At 46.2% G+C, this 20493-nt stretch overlaps 1 protein-coding gene across 1 annotated transcript in view; it reads right to left on the bottom strand.

The window, feature by feature from the left end:
* MYO3A (myosin IIIA) overlaps window positions 1–20493 on the bottom strand; it is a 269541-nt gene that overhangs the window by 12960 nt on the left and 236088 nt on the right. The window contains exons 31-32 of the mRNA XM_040434050.1: window positions 7969–8051; window positions 1495–1535 (exon numbers count right to left, since the gene is read on the bottom strand). Coding sequence (XP_040289984.1) covers window positions 1495–1535; window positions 7969–8051 — 124 coding nt within the window. The remainder of the gene's footprint in view (window positions 1–1494; window positions 1536–7968; window positions 8052–20493) is intronic.

The following is a 20493-nucleotide window of genomic DNA, read 5'->3' on the forward strand; positions in this document are numbered from 1 at the left end:
TTAACATTGGGGGCAGGGGCGTAACTACCTTAGCGGCAGACCATGCGACTGCTATGGGGCCCAGGGAAAGAGGGGGCCCAGTCTTAGTTGGATTATCTCCTCTTCTACTAGAGATGAAAACCTGGTCAGGACTCTAACCTCTAAAAGAGCAATTGTTAGCAAATGAGGCACTGGAAAAATGGCCCAAGGGTCATTGAAAGGGCTTTAGGCAGAAACCCTTCTGTCCTGTGTGGGGGCCTGGTTAGATCCTTGCTATGGGGCCCTTACTTCTCTATGTACGCCACTGATTGGGGGTCTGATTGGTGTCTGACGTGAGGTCTAATTAAAAATATTTTTTCTTATTGCCCTCCTCTTAAACCTAGGTGCGTCTTATGGTCCGGTGCGTCTTATATGGCGAAAAATACACTTTCGACACCCCTGCTTTAGGACTCATAAAGATAGGCTGTGAGTCCTGCTTCCCTAACACATACACAGTGTGACTGACAGACCTAAATTAATAGAAATTTCATGCAGAGCTGTCATTTACTGTTTGTGGAGTGAACATTCAGCCTACAGTTCTCTCATGTGGGTGGCCAGCTCTAGAAGCAGTAATGGAAGAAGGGTCCCACTTGGGGGGAGCACATGCTCAAACAAGTGGATGGAATACAGACAAGTAACTAGGGAGACTACACAAACTGCAGATTTGTTCCAGAAATTTCTGAGACGGAAAATCTTTACTATTCATTTGAATGTTTTGGCAGCAAACACATTTCTGTAAGACCCACTCAGATGAAAGGAACAGTCGCTGAAATCTCTACAACAAATTTACAAATTTTATGAAGGTAGAGCTTAGGGTTTTGTGAATGGATTCTGTGCCAAATCAGACCATGCAATTTATGTGTTTGTAAGACAGTGGAAGAATCCTGGAGGTAATACACCTATATTTAGGCAGTAGAATTGATTCGAAATAAAACATTATAATTGTATGCAATTATTGACAATACTCAACTATCTTGGTAATATTTCCTAATACAACTCTACAGTATAATTATCTTGGGAATAGAAACAATTGAATCAAACCCAAACCATGTAGGCTACTTTCACATTAGCTTTTTTTTGCGGATCCGTCATGGATCTGCAAAAACGCTTCCGTTACCGTAAGACAACCGCATGCATCCGGTTGTATTATGTCTTCTATAGCCATGATGGATCCGTCATGAACACCATTGAAAGTCAATGAAGACGAATCGATTTTCTATTGTGTCCGAGAAAACAAATCCGTCCCCATTGACTTACATTGTGTGTAAGGACGAATCCGTTTTGCTCTGCACCACATCGCGGACAGAAAACCGCTGCTTGGGGACAAAATTGAAGCGTTTTCTTCCGCTATTGAGATCCTATGACGGATCTCAATAGCGGAATTGAAAACACTAATGTGAAAGTAGCCTTAATTATAAAATGTCATTATATGAAGATTGTAACAATTTACAGCTTTGTATCCATGAGTAAACTCACCCTTCTTTCCTTGGTTTCCGTTTTTCATCTTTGTATGGCAACTGAAAAAAAGTTATATATGTTATCATAAGAGATCCATCCATGAAAATCCATTCTACAGTAATCCGATATGACCAGAATATTGTATAAATTTGTGGTGGATCAGAATTTTTTTTTTTGGGTGATTCCATTTGAGTGAATTTTGGAGAGAGGAAGAATTAATTTAAAAATAAAAGTGAGAAATTAAAGAGAAAAAAATTGGGGTCCTAAGAGTGTGATACACAACTTTTCAGGCCATTCAGTAGAATCAGTTGACCAAATTGTCTGAATCGAACCTGAATCAAATTTCTTATCTCTGATTATAGATATTGGAGTTTTTGTGATAAAATTTCCATCCAAACTTCTCAGACGGCTATCATACTGCATAGATTATATTAGAATATTCTGCTACAATAAATGTTATCTATCCCATAGAAATACTGCACAGTGGTAACACAGGGCCTTCCTATTCAAATAATGCCAAAGTGGATACTGAAATACTTAACGGTAATCTGTCACCAGTGACCTCTCTATCCAACTGTTTCCACAGAACCAAGCTGTGGTCCACTTGATTAAAACACTTTTTTTTCTTTTGTTGATCTGAGGCTCCATTCCTGATTTAGGATACTTTTTCATAATATACAAAGTAGGCCTTTGGTGCAATTAGGGCATAACCAATGCTTCTGTTGCACACAAGCTCCAGTCCTTTCTGTGGTCAGCCCCTCTCTTGCTGCTTTGTCACTGCCTTCCCCTGTCAATCAAATCAGCCAGGGAGGCTAGTCACAGAAAGGATCGTAGCTTGGGTGCAACAAGAACAAGGGTAATGCCCTCATTGCACCAAAGCCCTAATTTGCATATTAATAAAAAGTATTGATTATTTAGTAACTCGGGCATAAAGCCTCAGATCAACAAAAGAAAAACAACCCTTTACTCAGGTGGACTATATCTATGTGTCTATGCAAGCAGGTGGATAGGGAGGTCGCTGGTGAGAGACTCCCTAGAAATTGTCCGGCCTAGAAGACAATAACCCCAATGGACGGAGCCAGTGCCAAGTTAAAAAATAAATAAATAACACCTGTGTACAACCTCACCATTCCTATGACACTGTCCCATTTCCATCTGCTTTCCATGACTCACAATTAGTAGCTGATTGGCACACCAATGAAGAAAATGATTGAGCTGTAAGGGAAAGTTCTCTTCATAGTCAAAAATTCAGCAGCTAATGAACAAGGAACCCTATATTGTTCCTGCACAGGGGTCATCTAATGTCCTAGTCTACACCTAGGTTTGCATGGGGTTGGAGTGGGAGCCTTAGCGGAAAGAGGGCATAGCTTAATGGAAAAGGGGATAGCATTTTGCACGAAAACTTGTATCAAAACTTTGGCACAAAATTCTGTCGCAAAGTAAGCCAAAAAATATGTCGCCTTCAAACAAACTGATCATCCAGCATGAGCCACTTTGATAAATTTGCTACATCTTTAGACTGCCTTACGCAGTCTACATTTTAGATAGGATTAGTAAATCTGTCCCTTTATTGTATCATCTCTTTATTTTATTCCTCTTTTTGTGCACATTTCGTATAAAGGAAATTGATGGAGGCAGTAGTATAGTTAAAGTATTTTCCAGAATTAGAAAAAACAAGATTTTTGTAAAACTTACCAGTAAAATCTTTTTCTCGCTCTTCATTAGGGGACACAGGAACCGTGGGTATAGCTATGTCCTCTAGGAGGCGTTGACACTAGGTAAAAGCTGTTAGCTCCTCCCCTGGCAGCAATACCCCCACCAGCCTGGAGAGAGAGCTTCAGTTTGTGCACAAGCAGTAGGAGAAGCAAGCCAACTAACAAAAAAACATGGAACACCAACCATGCCAAGGACCCAACAGGGTTCTAACCAGCAACTGCCACAACTGTGGTCGAACAACAATATTGGGTGGGTGAAGAGCGAGAAAGAGATTTTACTGGTAAGTTTTACAAAAATTTTGTTTTCTCGCCCATATTCATTGGGGGACACAGGAACCGTGGGACGTCCAAAAGCAGTCCACAGGGAGGGAAAAAAACACAGACCCATGGAACAAGCGTCCCTGCAGGCATCTAAGAAAGTGCCGCTTGCAAGACCATGCGGCCCAAGGCAGCGTCTGATGCATAAGTATGCACCTGGTAAAATTTTGTGAATGTGTGTACAACATGTGCAGCCGAAGCGCGATTCCTCCGAGCCCAAGATGCGCCAACTGCTCTGGTGGAGTGAGCCGTGACACCTAACGGGAGAACCCTTCCCCGGACGCGGTATGCCTCCACAATTGCAGCCCGAATGACAACATCCAAATGGTGTAACTCCTTTTCCTTAGGGTGTGAAGGAGAGGGACACAGTGAGGGAAGGACAATTTCCTCGTTGATATGGAAGTCAGTGACCACCTTCGGAAGAAAGAAAGAACCGCTTTATCCTTATGAATAACCAGGAAGGGTTCTCTGCAAGAGAGCGCCGCCAACTCGGTCTGATGGAAGTGATAGCTACAATCAAAACTACCTTCCAGGACAGGAGTTGGAGAGAAATCTCCCGCAAGGGCTCAAAGGGGGAAGCCTGGAGCACTGAGAGGACTAAATTCAGATCCCAAGGCGGCAAAGGAGGACGGTACGGAGGAACCGTATGTGCCACTCTCTGAAGAAAGGTCCTTACAGGGGAGCCCCAGGGGGGCCAGGGGGCGCTGGAAAAGGATAGAAAGCGCCAACACCTGACCCTTCAAAGAACTAAGGGCCAGACCAAGGTCCAACCCTGATTGAAGAAAGGACAGGACCGTGAGAAGAGAAAAACGAAGTGGTGGAATGTTCCGGCTTTCACGGAAACCCAGGAAGGACCTCCAGGTCCTGAATAGATCCTGGATGATGCAGGCTTCCTGGCATGAATTATAGTGTGGAAGACATCCACCGAAAAACCTCTTCACGTCAGAATGGCGGTTTCAATGGCCAGCGTGTTAAACGACGAGACCTTAAATGCTGATGGAAGACCGGTCCCTGCGAAAGAAGGTTTTCTCTGAGTGGTAGTGACCAAGGGACATCTCCTAGAAGGAGAATGAGGTCGGCGCGACGGGGCCAATCCGGAGCAACTAGGATTGTCGGAATGCCCTCCATCTTGATCTTTCATAGAACCCTGGGTAGGAGGGGGAGGGGGAAAACACGTAAGGAGCGAAAACTCCCCAAGGAGATATCAGGGCGTCCACGCCGCATGCTTCTGGATCTCTTGCTCAGGAGAGAGAGAGAGAGAGGAGGGAAGCCTTCGTGTAGATACCATCAGCACACCCAGGACCAATGGAAGGATTCCTTGTAGAAGGAGGGATGTGGTGAGCGCCACAGCCCACTAGTCGGGACCGGAGAGTGTCTGGAAATGGAAAGCCACAAAACGAATACCCCGTGCAATGCATATGAGGGAAAGGTAGTAACGTAGGAGCTACCAAGGCTTGCGGGGTGGCTATGAACCATGAGCCAGAGGAGGAAAAAGACAGGAGAACAATAGGCTAGGTCTAAGCCCATTCCCCGTCTGAGACCGGCGCTATACAGAAGTAGCCAAGGATCAAGTGGCTGTGCAAAAACTCCGCCTGAGGAGGAAGCCAGGCAAGGGGAGTCACACTGTATTGCTAGCCCCATACCCCAGCAGAGGAGGGGGCCACCCGCAGAGGCCACCGAATTCAGGGCTAGAAGAGTCCACCACCTGACTAAAGAGCTGTGCAGTAAGAACCCAAGTATGTAGTGGTAACGCAATACTGCTCCCACAGTAGTAGCCAGCGCTTGCCCCGTCAGCCCAAAACTGAGGGGGAGGCCTGAGACTATCCGTGGAAGCCACGTACCATACTGCCCCAGTTAAGTAGAGTGTGACCCAGGGAGGAAGGGTTGGGGTGCGGAGATATTCGAGGAGAACAGATGTCCTGCTGTGGTCCGGGCAGACAACAGCGCGGGCCGGAACACCATTGTGATGCACGGCGGTGAGCCCCCCCGGAGCAGCGCACCCAGCGTCCGCTCCCGAAGGGGGCGGATCATGGCGGCAGGTATCGGGGAGCGGGAGCCTCCTCCGCTCCCCTCCCTGCATGTCTGACCGGTGCACTCCCAGTCCACAGTGGTGCGCTCGGCTTCCCGCTGTGTTAGAACAGCGCCTGCTCGGGGGTCCCCCACTGCATTAACCCCCTATGTGCCCTTGTAGTCGACCTAGAGGGGGAGTAAGAGGGGATGTCTTCAGGGGTCCTGGGCTACGATAACTGAGCCCTGTGATGTGCCCTTGTAGTACTATTAACCCCTGAAAACTATTTGCCTCCAAGGAGGGAGGGAGGGAGAAGAGGGTTAATACTTACCTAGTCCCGTGTACTTACCTCATCTTCATCCTCCCTTCTGTCCTGCCGCCATCTTCACCCTTCCTCTTCTCCAGCAGGGTCACCCCTTCAGCTACTGGCACCATAGTGGCAGGACGCTGGAAGAGGGACTTGGATGGGTGACCCTTCTGCTGGCGGGATGCAGGGGAGCGAGGCTGCCCTGGTCCACCTTGTCTTCTTGTGGGGGAGGAAGCAGCGTGGTGGGTCAACGCTGGTGTGCTCCCCCGGGAGAACAGAGAGGCTGGGCAACCACTGTTTCCCACCTGGAAAGAAGGAAAAAATAAAAAAAATAAAATAAAAAAGCTTCAGGAGCTTCAGGGAGGTCTTGCCTCCTATTGACACTAGAAAAGACTGAAGCTCTCTCTCCAGGCTGGAGGGGGTATAGCTGCCAGGGGAGGAGCTAACAGCTTTTACTAGTGTCAACGCCTCCTAGAGGACATAGCTATACCCACAAGCTTTTTGTCCTAAAAACAGTGCTACACTTGTTCATTGGTAGTGTCTGATATTATAGATCAGTCCTATTCAGACTGCAGTGCCAGCTTTTACCATATCTGGCCATAGATGAGCGAATTTCTCCCTCTTTCTCTCAAATCAGTGAAAATGGTTAAACTCCAAAAGCCAAATTTTTCCAAAAATCCAGGTTGAATTCAGATTCTATAGAATTGATTCATTCATCTCTATCCGGCAACCTAAAAACCAGAGTGTAGTCTCTGAGGACCCAATGAAAAAATTTCCAGTCCTACAGTGTAACCTAGCGACCAGCAGCCTATTAATTGTACCATTCACTGATTCTAATCCTACACTGATCATACTCACTGACTATTACATGGTACAGGTTGTATAAAGCAATAAAAAGATTTGTTTTCACTGAGTATATTTTTAGCTTGGTACATTAAATGAGATGGCAAGTGCATTTAGCCTGTCAGAAAACTTTCTTAATGCCTCAGAATCCTGAGAAATGTTTATGAAAAAAGTGCTGTATTAAAGGGGTTTTGCAGCACTAGTATATTGATGACTTATCCTCAAGATACTGTAGGTCAGGGGTAGGCAACCTCCCGCACTCCAGCTGTTTTGAAACTACAACTCCCAGCATGCATGCTTGCTCTGATCTTCTCAGAACTACCATAGAAATGAAAGTAGCATACTGGGAATTGTAGTTTCAAGTTACAGTGCACAAAAACTAAATGTTTTCATTAAACCATATAAAGTTGTACAAACTAGGACTAAACCAGTGATCTCCAAATTGTGGGGCTCCAGGAGCTGCAAAACTACAACCACTAGCCTAGAGTAAAGAGGTCCTGATTCATCAGAGCACCCCCCCACCATCACACTATCACTACCACCAACATTTGAGACCCAGACAAAATAGGACCTTCGTTTTCCATAAAATTCCATGTACAATAAGGATATAGAGAGCTGAGCTCAAGTAGAAAGACTAGGACATTTGTTTTATATTGTCGATTTTTTTAAAATAAAATTACGGTACATTCTCCCCCCCAATAAAATGACACTTTTCATCATAAAATATCACATTGTAAAGGGTTATGTGTCTAGGATCAGGCCACCCTATTGTATAAAATAATCAATTATTGCTTTTCTTAAAAGACCACTTGAACACTGTTCATTTGTATTACATTAAATTTCAATATGCGCTAACAATTTCAGGAGTTTATTATAGCCATATTGTACGTATCTACGAAGGGTCTTCAAAAGTTTCTATTAAGAATTTCAAAAATAAATGATATTACTTTTCTACATAGTCATCTTCCTTTGTGATGTATTTTTCCCAGAGTTGTGCTGACTTTTTAGGCTCTGCCATTGTCATGTTATACAGCAGGAGGAGCTGAGCAGATCAATATGTATGTATATATATATATATATATATATATATATATACAGTATATATATAATGGTAAAAGATTCAGTATAACTTGCAATTTAATCATTTAAATCTCTGCTTATTGTGGTCTTAGGAGTCCAGTGGGCGGTCCAACTCAGTGATTGAAGGTTAACTCTATAACTGATTGTCTGCAGATTGCATCATATGTTTAATGTGATGGGTCCCTTTTAATCTCAGCATATAATAAGCCATATGGACTTACATGCAGGAGGCTGTAGTAGGTAGACTCATCTGGGCTTGTTAATGTCTTTGGTTTTTGTCTTCTTGGAACCCTCTGAGCCTTATCTTGTGTTTGGGAAGAATATAAATGGTTAAAAATTAGAAAATAGATTAAAACAAAGTAACAATAAAAATAAGACACATCATTTGTATTGCGATTCCCCTCCATTGAGTTTCAATGCAATCTCTGTACTTTCTATACTTACACTGCTGGTAACAGGTAATGAATATTGCAGATGTCACTGTATTTTCTAGAAATATACATTGAGTTTTTCCTTAGCGTCAGTTTTATAAATGACAAGGGGACATCCTCTGCGTCTGGAGGAAAGAAGGTTTCTACACAAACATAGAAAAGGATTCTTTACTGTAAGAGCAGTGAGACTATGGAACTCTCTGCCTGAGGAGGTGGTGATGGTGAGTTCACTAAAAGAGTTCAAGACGGGCCTGGATGTATTTCTGGAGTGTAATAATATTACAGGCTATAGCTACTAGAGAGGGGTCGTTGATCCAGGATGTTATTCTTATTGCCTGATTGGAGTCGGAAAGGAATTTTTTCCCCCTTATGTGGGGAAAATTAGCTTCTACCTCGCAGTTTTTTTTGCGTTCCTCTGGATCAACTTGCAAGATAACAGGCCGAACTGGATGGACAGATGTATTTTTTCGGCCTTATAAACTTATAAAATTATGTTATTATGTCTTTATTATTTTCTTTTGCTACTGCAGATCATTAGATCATTCTCCTGATTATGCCACTTCCTACTAAAATGGTTTGGTTAATTTAAATATTTTAAACCCCCCAGCCATAACTAAATATTTATCATGGGTACCTCACAGAGTGAGGAAATGTGTCACCAAAAATGTTATTTGCCAGTTAAAACCAGAGGACGACACATATCCTTTTTTATAATCGGTTTTTATTTTCTGATTACAGATTTTGTATTATATTTTTTTTTTTATTCTGTTTATTCTGTTTATTCTGTTTCCTGAACATAAAGCATTTAGAAAGCATTAAGAAAGTTACTTTACATCAGCCCCATGGTCCTTAGATACAATGGACAGGACATGATCTAAGTTACTTCTATGGGATAGTTTTCTAGGCATGCTCTGGGACCTGTGCAGAGGTCATTGTACATGAAAGAATAGAGAAGCTTTGACGATCACCTATTGTGAATAGTGGATCCTGTCTTATCTATACACAGAGGTGATATCATTATAGGCAGTATTAGAATTACAGATAAGCATGCTATCAGGATATTGTCATACATTAAACGAGGCATGGACTCATGGGGCAGGGACGTAATATTACCACTTTACAAAGCTTTAGTGCAGCCTCATCTGGAATATGCAGTTCAGTTCTGGGCACCAGACCATAAAAAGGATGCCCTGGAGCTGGAGAGAGTACAAAGGAGAGCAACTAAACTGATAAGGGGCATGGAGGGTCTTATTTATGAAGAAAAATTTAAAGAATTACATTAATTTAGTCTTGAGAAGAGACATCTAAGGGGGGGCATGACTAGCCTATCTAATTGTCACGACGGACGTGCACTCAGACTAACAGATAAACCACCAACCAGGCTCTAGGCGAGAGGCAGGGGAAGGGTCACCTCCTAACTAATCCCTGACCTCTCTCCCTGCACTGCTCAGCCCACATGCAGACCTTGGTGGTAGGTATGATGTGTCCCTGTGCCTGGGCTGAAACACCCTAAATTCCCTGAGATGGTGAAGAGGGGAAATAGGAGCAGCCTGCTCGCACAGAACCGGGATGGGAGAGATGACACAAAACAATCAAATTAGAAACCACACTTATCTTTCTGAGCTGGAACAGACAACCTTCCTTCCTAGCTTCCAAGACCAAAGTGATTCCTATAATCCGCTCAGAGCACTGGGCTGGAGTGCTATTTAAACTAATGACCCCACCCAGTGCACCTGATGGGAGGCGGATCCAGCACGGCTCCAAAACAAAACACTAAACTCGTGCTGCTATTCTGGCCGACCTCCGCACATAGTCAGGGTGGGGCATGACAGTACCCCTCCTTCTATGGGTGACCTCCGGACACCCCGGACCAACCTTATCCGGATGGGACCTATGAAAAGCCCTCACCAGTCGGCTGGCGTTGACATCTAGAGCCGGAACCCACGTCCTCTCCTCAGGGCCGTATCCCCTCCAGTGCACCAGGTACTGAAGGGAACCCCAAAGAATTCTAGAGTCGAGAATCCTGTAGATCTCGAACTCCAAGTTTCCCTCGACTAGAAGAGGAGGAGGAGGCAATGGCGATGGTTCCACCGGTTTCACGTATTTTTTTAGTAACGACCTGTGGAACACATCATGGATCCTCCAAGTCTGCGGAAGATCCAGCCGAAACGCTACAGGATTGATAACCGCAGAAATTTTATACGGACCAATAAATATTGGACCCAGTTTCCAAGATGGCACTCTTAATTTGATATTTTTACTGGACAACCACACCAGATCACCCACACATAGGTCCGGACCAGTCACACGTCTCCTGTCAGCCATTCGTTTATACCTCTCACCCATCCTCTCCAAATTCCCTTGAATCCTACGCCAGATGGAGGATAAGGCAGAAGAGAATCTCTCCTCCTCTGGCATCCCAGAGGAACCAGTCCTAGAAAAGGTACCAAACGGAGGATGGAAACCCTATGCGCCAAAAAATGGCAACTTACCTGTGGACTCCTGCCTACGGTTATTCAACGCAAATTCTGCTAAGGACAAGAATGAGGACCAGTCCTGATTCTCAGCCACAAAGCACCTCAAGTAGGTCTCCAGGTATTGCACCTCAAGTAGGTCTCCAGTACGCTCCGTCTGACCATTCGACTGCGGATGAAAAGCCGAAGAGAATGAAAGTTGAATGCCAAGCCGAGAGCAGAACGCCCTCCAAAACCTGGAGACAAACTGCGTGCCCCTATCAGAGACCACATCCGAAGGAATACCATGCAATTTCACAATATTATCCACAAAAATCTGCGCAAGAGTCTTAGCGTTAGGCAGACTAGTTAGCGATATAAAGTGAGACATTTTACTGAAACGGTCAACTACCACCAAAATCACTGTTCTCCCGGAGGAACTCGGCAGATCCGTAATAAAGTCCATAGACAAATGCGTCCAAGGACGAGACGGAATAGACAATGGAAGAAGTGAACCAGCCGGTCGAGTATGAGCAACCTTTGACCGAGCGCAGGTTTCACAGGCTGTCACGTAATTCTCAATGCTCTTACGTAACCCTGGCCACCAGAACCTCCGGGACACCAGATCACAGGTGGACTTACCACCAGGATGTCCAGCAAGGACAGTATCGTGATGTTCCTTGAACACCTTGTATCGCAGGCCCTCAGGAACAAACAACCTCCCTGCGGGACAAGAACCAGGAGCCCCCTCCTGGGCTCCCAACACCTCCATCTCCAATTCAGGGTATAGAGCGGAGACCACCACCCCATCCGCTAAAATCGGCGCAGGATCCTCTGAATCACCTCCCCCAGGAAAGCTGCGAGACAAGGCATCTGCCTTGACGTTCTTGACCCCTGGGCGAAAGGTAGCCACAAAATTGAACCTGGTAAAAAACAGTGACCATCTGGCCTGCCTAGGGTTCAGACGCTTGGCAGATTGCAGGTAAGACAAATTCTTATGGTCTGTATATACCGTAACGGGGTGAGACGCCCTCTCCAACCAGTGACGCCATTCCTCAAAGGCCAACTTGATAGCCAACAACTCTCTATCTCCAACATCATAATTCCTCTCGGCGACCGAGAGCTTCTTGGAGAAAAAGGCACATGGGACCCACTTGCCAGGGGATGAACCCTGTGACAACTCCGCACCAACCCCCCACCTCTGATGCATCAACCTCCACTACAAATGGCTGACACACATCCGGCTGCACCAGAATGGGAGCAGACGCAAAACGCTCCTTAATAGTCAAAAAGGCCTGCAATGCCTCATCCAACCAGACAGAGACGTTGGCTCCCTTCTTGGTCATATCAGTGAGAGGTTTTACTATGGTAGAGTAGTTCGAAATAAATTTTCTATAATAATTCGTAAACCCCAAGAACCGCATCAAGGCTTTCTGATTCTCTGGTCGGTCCCATTCCAGAACCGCCCGGACCTTCTCGGGGTCCATACGAAAACCAGAATCAGAAAGCAAGTATCCCAAGAACGGAAGCTCTTGCACCGCAAACAAACATTTCTCTAATTTAGCATATAATTTATTTTCCCTGAAGGATCGTCAAAACCTGTCTCACATGATCCTGATGGATCTTCAGATCAGGAGAATAAATTAAAATATCATCCAGGTAAACTACTACGAACCTCCCCACCAAATGATGAAAAATGTCATTGACGAATCGCTGAAATACTGCTGGCGCGTTCGTCAACCCAAAAGGCATAACCAGGTTCTCAAAATGACCCTCGTGCGTATTGAAGGCCATTTTCCACTCATCCCCCTCCTTGATTCTGATCAGATTGTAGGCCCCTCTCAAATCCAACTTGGAGAACACCTTGGCTCCCACAATCTGATCAAAAAGATCAGAGATCAAAGGCAGGGGATATGGATCCCGGACTGTAATACGGTTCAATTCCCGGAAATCCAAACACGGTCTCAGTGATCCATCCTTTTTCTTCACAAAGAACAAACCCACTGCCACTGGAGACTTAGATGGTCTAATATGACCTTTTGCCAAACTCTCGGCGATATACTTTCGCATGACCTCTCTTTCGGGTTGAGGAAGGTTGTAAAGCCGAGACTTTGGCAACTTAGCCCCTGGGATGAGATTAACTGGACAATCATAGTCACGATGAGGGGGCAATTCCTGAGCCCCACCCTCTGAAAAGACATCCGCAAAATCTGAGAGATACTGAGTTAAAGCCGTAATGGACACACCAGAGATAGATGTGCCAAAACAATTATCCGAACAAAACTCACTCCAACCGATGATTTGTCTCGCTTGCCAGTCTATAATTGGGTTATGTTTAGTCAACCATGGCAACCCCAAAACTATAGGAGCTGGCAAATTCTTCAAGACAAAACAAGAAATAATTTCAACATGTGAATCACCCACCCTTAAGTGAATACCATGAACAATGTGAGTAAGGCTCCTTTGAGAAAGAGGGGAAGAATCAATTGCAAAAACATGAATCTCGTTCTCTAAAGTGCAAGTACTTAGTCCTAGATTTTGAAGGAAAAGAAAGTCAATTAGGTTTACCCCAGCACCACAATCAAGGAACACCTCTACAAAAACATTTCTTGACACCATAGCTGGAAGGAGAAAACGGGAACTGCAGGGAGCTTGCATACCTGCCTGCTTCACCACACCATTCATGCTACCAAGTGTCAGGGAAGTATTTTTTTTCTTTTTCTCTACCACCTGCGGTTTAACATAAGGACAAGCAAAAACAAAATGACCACTCTTTCCACAATAGTAACATAGTTTGTGCAATTTCCTAAAGTCTCTACTATCAGAATGGCAAGAAATCTGACCCAATTGCATGGGTTCCTCCACTACCCCCGCGTTACCTGTAACATCACCCGGGGAGGCAGTAGAGATGAAACCACTCACAGAAGGGATACCTTGCGCAGGGGGAGCCCTATACCTCTCTCTGATACGTCTGTCTAGGCGTACTGCTAAAGACATGGCGTTCTCCAAAGAGTCTGGGTATTCATGAAAAGCAAGGGCATCCTTCAATCTTTCAGATAACCTCTAACAAAACGGGCTACGTAACGTGGGATTATTCCACTCTGATTCAGTAGCCCATCTCCTAAATTCAACACAGTAAGCCTCTGCAGTATGTTCCCCCTGAAACAAATTACGTAATCGCGACTCTGCCATCGAGACCCGATCTGGGTCATCGTAGATTAATCCCAGAGCCTTAAAAAATTCCTCCACCGACCGGAGCGCCCGAGAACCAGGTGGCAGAGAAAAGGCCCAGGATTGCACGTCCCCTTTAAGCAGAGAAATAATTATACCTATCCTCTGACTCTCATCACCTGACGACGATGGACGCAGCCGAAAGTACAATTTGCAGGACTCTCTAAAACTGACAAAGTCATCCGTACCCCCTGAAAATCAATCAGGAAGAGCCACTTTAGGCTCCACACAAACTTGACATCCTCCTGATGCCAGAGCACTCTGACACCGTGCGACCGAACCACGCAGCTCTGCAACCTCTAGGGATAGCCCCTGCATGCGGTAAACTAATGCTTCAATTGCCGTCATCACAAAACCGCTGAGTAATGACAGTCAAAGTTTTGGGCGAATTATAATGTCACGGCAGACATGCACTCAGACTAACAGATAAACCACCAACCAGGCTCTAGGCGAGGGGCAGGGGAAGGGTCACCTCCTAGCTAATCCCTGACCTCTCTCCCTGCACTGCTCAGCCCACATGCAGACCTTGGTGGTAGGTATGATGTGTCCCCGTGCCTGGGCTTAAACACCCTAAATTCCCTGAGATGGTGAAGAGGGGAAATAGGAGCAGCCTGCTCGCACAGAACCTGAATGGGAGAGATGACACAAAACAATCAAATTAGAAACCACACTTATCTTTCTGAGCTGGAACAGACAACCTTTCTTCCTAGCTTCCAAGACCAAAGTGATTCCTATAATCCGCTCAGAGCACTGGGCTGGAGTGCTATTTAAACTAATGAACCCACCCAGTGCACCTGATGGGAGGCGGATCCAGCACGGCTCCAAAACAAAACACTAAACTCGAGCTGCTATTCTGGCCGACCTCTGCACATAGTCAGACACTAATATATAAAGCTGAGTGTATGTATGTCCGCTAAAGGAATCTGCACCATCGCATTTACAATCACTAAATTTGGCACACAGGTACATTAGGTGTCCGGGAAGGTTTTAGACCGGGTCTTAGCTCTCTATAGATGTACCATTCCTGAGATATTCATGCTGGGTATAATTACCAGATGTTGATTCAGTTACATATTTATTCCCAGAGAATTCTTGTACAGTCACTCAGAATTGAGAAAGCTCATTGGAAGAACGAGTGAAACGTTTTCAAGAAATCTACCGTCCAGTTGCCTTGATTTATTCTTTACAGATATACCATGACCTGGATAAATGAGAACCTTCACAGACAGTAGGTGACAATAACCTCCCAGAAAAAGGTGTCAAGTCAGCATTGTATGTGGCAGACAATAGATGTCTAACCCCCCCCCCCCCCGTCTCTATTCAAGCTTGGCTTCTCCATTTTTACGTAGATGGCCTCCTTCACACCTCGTTTGTACTAATCGGCCTCCTTATCCAAAACACGTACTTGACTGTCTTCAAAGGTGTGACTTGTTTCTTTTAGATGTAAGTACACAGCTGAATCTTGACCAGAGGTTTTGGCTCTTCTATGCTGAGCCAAACGCTGATGTAGTTGTTGTGTTGTTTTGTTTCGCCGATATACAGTTCTGAGCATTCCTCATTGCACTGGACTGTGTACACAATTTGTCCATCTTGTGTTTAGGCGTTGGGTCTTTTGGGTGAACCAGTTATTGCCTCAGTGTGTTGCTGGGTTTAAAGCAGACAGGGATGTGATGTTTATTAAAAATCCTTTTGAGTTTCTCAGACACCCCAGCTACATATGGGATAACCATATTCTTGCGTCTCTCATGCTTCACGCCCTCACTGGTAGTCTTGGTGCTCTTTCTTCTCCTTCCTTCTGTTTTGACAAAGGCCCAATCTGGATACCCACAAGTTTTAAGTGCCCCTCTGAGGTGTTTGAATTCCTTCGCCTTGGCCTCTGTGCTGGTGGGGATTTTCTCTGCCCGGTGGTGTAGAGTCTGGATGACTCCCAGTTTGTGGTCTAGAGGATGGTGGGAATCAAATAGCAGGTACTGGTCTGTGTGTGTTGGTTTTCGATAGACCTCTATTCCCAGCTTCCTTTCCTCTTCCACTGTTATAAGACAGTCCAGAAACGCCAGTTTGTTATTCTGCATATCTTCCCGCGTGAAATGATCTACTGAGTTGATGTGGTCGGTGAAAGCCTGTAACTCTTGTTTATGAATTTTAACCCAAGTGTCATCCACATATCTGAACCAATGACTCGGTGTAATTCCCATGAAAGTGGTCAGGGCTTTCCTTTCTACTTCCTCCATATACAGGTTCGCTACAATAGGTGAGACTGGCGATCCCATAGCACAGCCATGTTTTTGTTTGTAGAACTTGTCCTTATACTGATCTGCAGCCTAAGGTGTTGTCTAGTAGCAACTGTTTCCTGACTGTTTCAATTGCCTCTGTAGTGGGTATGCAGATGAAGAGGGATGTAACATCATAGGAGACTATTGTTTCTTCTGTGCCCAATACCAAGTTCTGGATTTTGGTGGTGAAATCCTAAGAGTTCTGTATGTGATGTTGTGTGTTTCCAACCAAGGGCGCTAGGATTCTGGCTAAGTATTTTGCCACATTGTAGGTCACAGAGTTAATGCTGCTGACAATTGGCCTGAGAGGGGTCCCATCCTTATGTATCTTAGGAAGTCCATAAATACATGGAGGGGCTTCCCCAGGGTAGAGGCGATGATACATGGCCTGATCAATGATTTTGTCCTTTTCTAGTTGTTGTAGTAGTTCTAAAACCTTCTTCTTGTAGCCACTGGTTGGGTCTCGTCTTAGGGCCTCTAAGTGAAAGGGCTGCCAAAAATTACAAGGAACCGGCACTCCAATAAACCCTTTATTACACATAAAGGAGGGCATCATATACACCCTTGAAAAATTATGATTGATGGCCTGCTGGTGACCCTCAAAAACATTAGGAGCAAGCGCCTGCTGGTGACCCTCTAAAACTTTAGGGGCGAGGGCCTGCTGCTGATCTTACCATCTAAAACATTAGGGGTGAGGGTCTGCTGCTGAGCTGACCCTCAAAAAAATTAGGGGCGAGTGCCTGCTGCTGATCTGACCATCTAAAACATTAGGATTAGCAGCCTGCTGCTGATCTGACCATCTAAAATATTATGGGCGAGGGCCTGCTGGTGACCCTCTAAAACATTAGGGATGAGGGTCTGCTGCTCAGCTGACCCTCCAAAACATTAGGAGCGAGGGCAGCCTGATAAGCATGTTGATATGATGGAGGAGGAGGACAAGAATAGGAAGATTGAACCATATACCCTTTTTTTGTGGTGGAAGGAGTGCAAGACAGTGTATTCAATACACCATAAAAGCCACATTTAAAGTACCTATGTTCAGCCACTTTCCTCTGGTGGAGTAAAGAAGTCAGGGGCAATCCAGGCCTTGTTCATTTTCAGTTGACAGGCGGATGTGCTTATCAGTTATTATACCCCCAGCAGCACTAAATACCCGCTCTGACAAAACGCTGGCGGCAGGGCAGGCCAGCACCTCCAAGGCGTAGAGCCACATGTCCAGCTTGGACACCCAATGGTTGTAAGGCACAGAGGGATCACTGAGGACGCTGACACGGTCTGCTACGTACTCCTTCAACATTTACCAAAACCCGTTGCCCAAGGAACTACGTACTCTGCCGCCAGCATCGTCAGCTGGAAATTTTTGGAGCAAGTTTTCCACAAGGACCTTCTGGTATTGCACCATTTTGCTAGTCCTCTCCACTACAGGAATGAGAGATGAGAAGTTCTCTGTAGCGGGGGTTGAGAAGGGTGAACAACCAGTAATCACCATTGGCCAAAATGCGTATAACGCAAGGCTCATGGGAAAGGCAGCATGACATAAAGTCAGCCATGTGTGCCAGAGTCCCAACAGACAAGACTCCGCTGTCCTCATCAGGAGGATGACTCTCAATCTCCTCACCCTCTTCCTCCTCTTCGGCCCATCCACGCTGAACAGATGGAATAAACCTGCTATGGGTACTACCCTCTGTACTGAAAGCAACCGTCTTCTGCTCCTCCTCATCATCCAATTTGCGCTAAGAAGACGAAATGAGGGTGGTCTGGCTATCACCCTGTGTACTGTCTTCCCCCATTTCCACCTCTTCCACATGCAAAGCGCCCGCCTTCTTTGTGAGCAGCGAGCGTTTCAGTAGACACAGAAGTGGGGTGGTTACGCTGATAATAGCGGCATCGCCGCTCACCATCTGTGTCGATTCCTCAAAGTTGCGTAAAACCTCACAGAGGTCAGACATCCATGCCCACTCGTCGCTTGTGAAGAGTGGAAGCTGACTGGAAAGGCGACCACTATGTTGCAGCTGGTATTCCACAACTGCCCTCTGCTGCTCACAAAGCCTGACCAGCATGTGGAACGTGGAGTTCCAGCGTGTACTCACATCGCACAATATTCGATGAGCTGGCAATGGCAAGCGCTGCTGCAGCGTTGCCAGACCGGCGGCAGCTGTAGATGACTTTCGGAAATAGGCGCACATGCGGCGCACCTTCACCAGTAGCTCAGACAAATTGGGGTAGGTTTTGAGAAACTGCTGAACCACTAAGTTGAACATGTGGGCTAAGCATGGTATGTGAGCTTGCCGAGCTCCAAAGCCGCCACCAAGTTACGACCATTATCAGACAGAACCATGCCTGGTTGTAGGTTGAGTGGTAAGAGCCACAGCTCGGTCTGGTCCCTTATACCCTGCCACAGCTCTGCGGTGGTGTGCTGTTTGTCACCTAAGCAAATTAGTTTCAGCACGGCCTGTTGCCGCTTTCCCACTGCAGTGCTACACTGCTTCCAGCTACTGACTGTTGGCTGACTGGTTCTGCAAGATGAGAATTCAGAGGTGAAAGTGGAGGAGGAGGTGGAGGAGGAAAATGGGGGGTTGCAGCCACTAATGTAGGTGGTGGCGAAAATCCTGATGGCAGTAGGGCCCGCAATCCTTGGCGTTGGTAGCACCTGTGCCATCCCAGGGTTTGACTCTCTCCCGGCCTCCACAACATTCACCCAGTGTGCCTTCAGGGAAATGTAGCATCCCTGGCCAAAAGCACTTGTCCATGTGTCAGTTGTTAAGTGGACCTTCCCAATAATTGCTTTGGTCAGGACACGGGTGATGTTAGGGGACACATGCTGGTGTAAGGCGGAGACGGCACACCAGGAAAAATAGTGGCGGCCGGGGACTGAGTAACGAGGGACGGCCGCCGCCAGCAGGCATTGGAAAGCCTCAGTGTCCACAAGCCTAAATGGCAACATTTCCAGGGCCAGCAATTTGGAAAGCTGCGCATTTAGTGCTATGGCCTGTGGGTGTGTGGCTGGGTATTTGCTCTTTTGTTCAAAGGCCTGGGGTATGAACATCTGTACACTGCGCTGGGACACAGAAGTGGATGTGCTAGCAGATGGTGCTTGCGAAGGTCCAGGTGCAGGGTGGGAGGCATCCGGGCCTGCGTCTTGGACAGGGGATTGGCCAGCGCGTAACACAGGGAAAGATGAGGCAGTGGTGTGACCCGCAGACACTGATTGTTGACCCGGCCCACCTATTAGGGTGCTTTGATGCCATGTGGTGGATCATGCTGGTGGTGGGGAGGTTGCTAGTGTTCACGCCCCTGCTCATTTTGGTATGGCACAGGTTGCAAATGACAATTCTTTTATTGTCCAAACTTTCCTAAAAAAAATGCCAGACTACGGAACACCTACCCCTTTGGCAAGGGAGATTGCCGCAAGGGGGTGCTCCGGGGAACAGTTGCGGGCCTGTTTGGTGTGGCCCGCCTTCTCCCTTTTGCCACCCCACTGCCTCTTCCAGCCTGTTGCAGTGCTGCGGATCCCTCCCCCTCTGTACTGCTGTCCTCACTCGGCTTGCCACCTTCCCAAGTTAGGTCAGTGATTTCATCGTCCACCACCTCTTCTTCCACTTACTCACTCTGGTCATCCTCCTGACTTGTTGACCTAACAACCTCACTTATTGACAACTGTGTCTCATCCTCATCATCAACCTTTTGAGACACTAATTGCCGTTGACTTATTGGCAACTGTGTCTCATCATCATCATCCACCTCATGAAACACTAATTGCCGTTCCCCACCGTCATCTTCTTCTGACTGTGGATGCTCAAGAGTTTGGGAGTCAGTGCACAAGATCTCCTCATGTCCCTCTTCAAGCGGGCTTGGTGAGAGGCCCAAATTAAAGAATGGCGATGAACCGAGTGTGGGATCACTTGTTTGCCAAGACTCTCCATGGTGGGAGGAAGGAGGATCAGGGTGAGGATTCTGTTGACCAGACTCTTGGCTACTGAGACTGGACTTTGAGGATGACAGAGTGGTGCTTAACCGACTGGAAGCATTATCTGCTGCAATCCAACCGACCACCTGGTCGCACTGGTGAGACTTTGAGAGTGGTGTCCTGTGCCGCCCTGCAAACTGGGACATGAAGCTAGGTATCGTGGATAAGTGTGTTTCTTGTGCTCTGGCAGCAGGCACAGCTTTACTGCGCCCAGGGCCACGGCTTCTGCGTGCACCATCAGCAGCACGGCCACTTCCCTGTCCCTTACTGCTCGTGCAGGTTTTGTAAGTGTATGCACAAATAAATTACACTGAATGTCACAGATATTTAGGATGTGCAAACGTTATACAGGAGATGTAGCGCAGGTAATGTTACTGTCACCAGCGGGTAA

Source organism: Bufo bufo, chromosome 5 (genome assembly GCF_905171765.1).
Source record: "Bufo bufo chromosome 5, aBufBuf1.1, whole genome shotgun sequence".
Classification (NCBI taxonomy): Eukaryota; Metazoa; Chordata; class Amphibia; order Anura; family Bufonidae; genus Bufo; species Bufo bufo.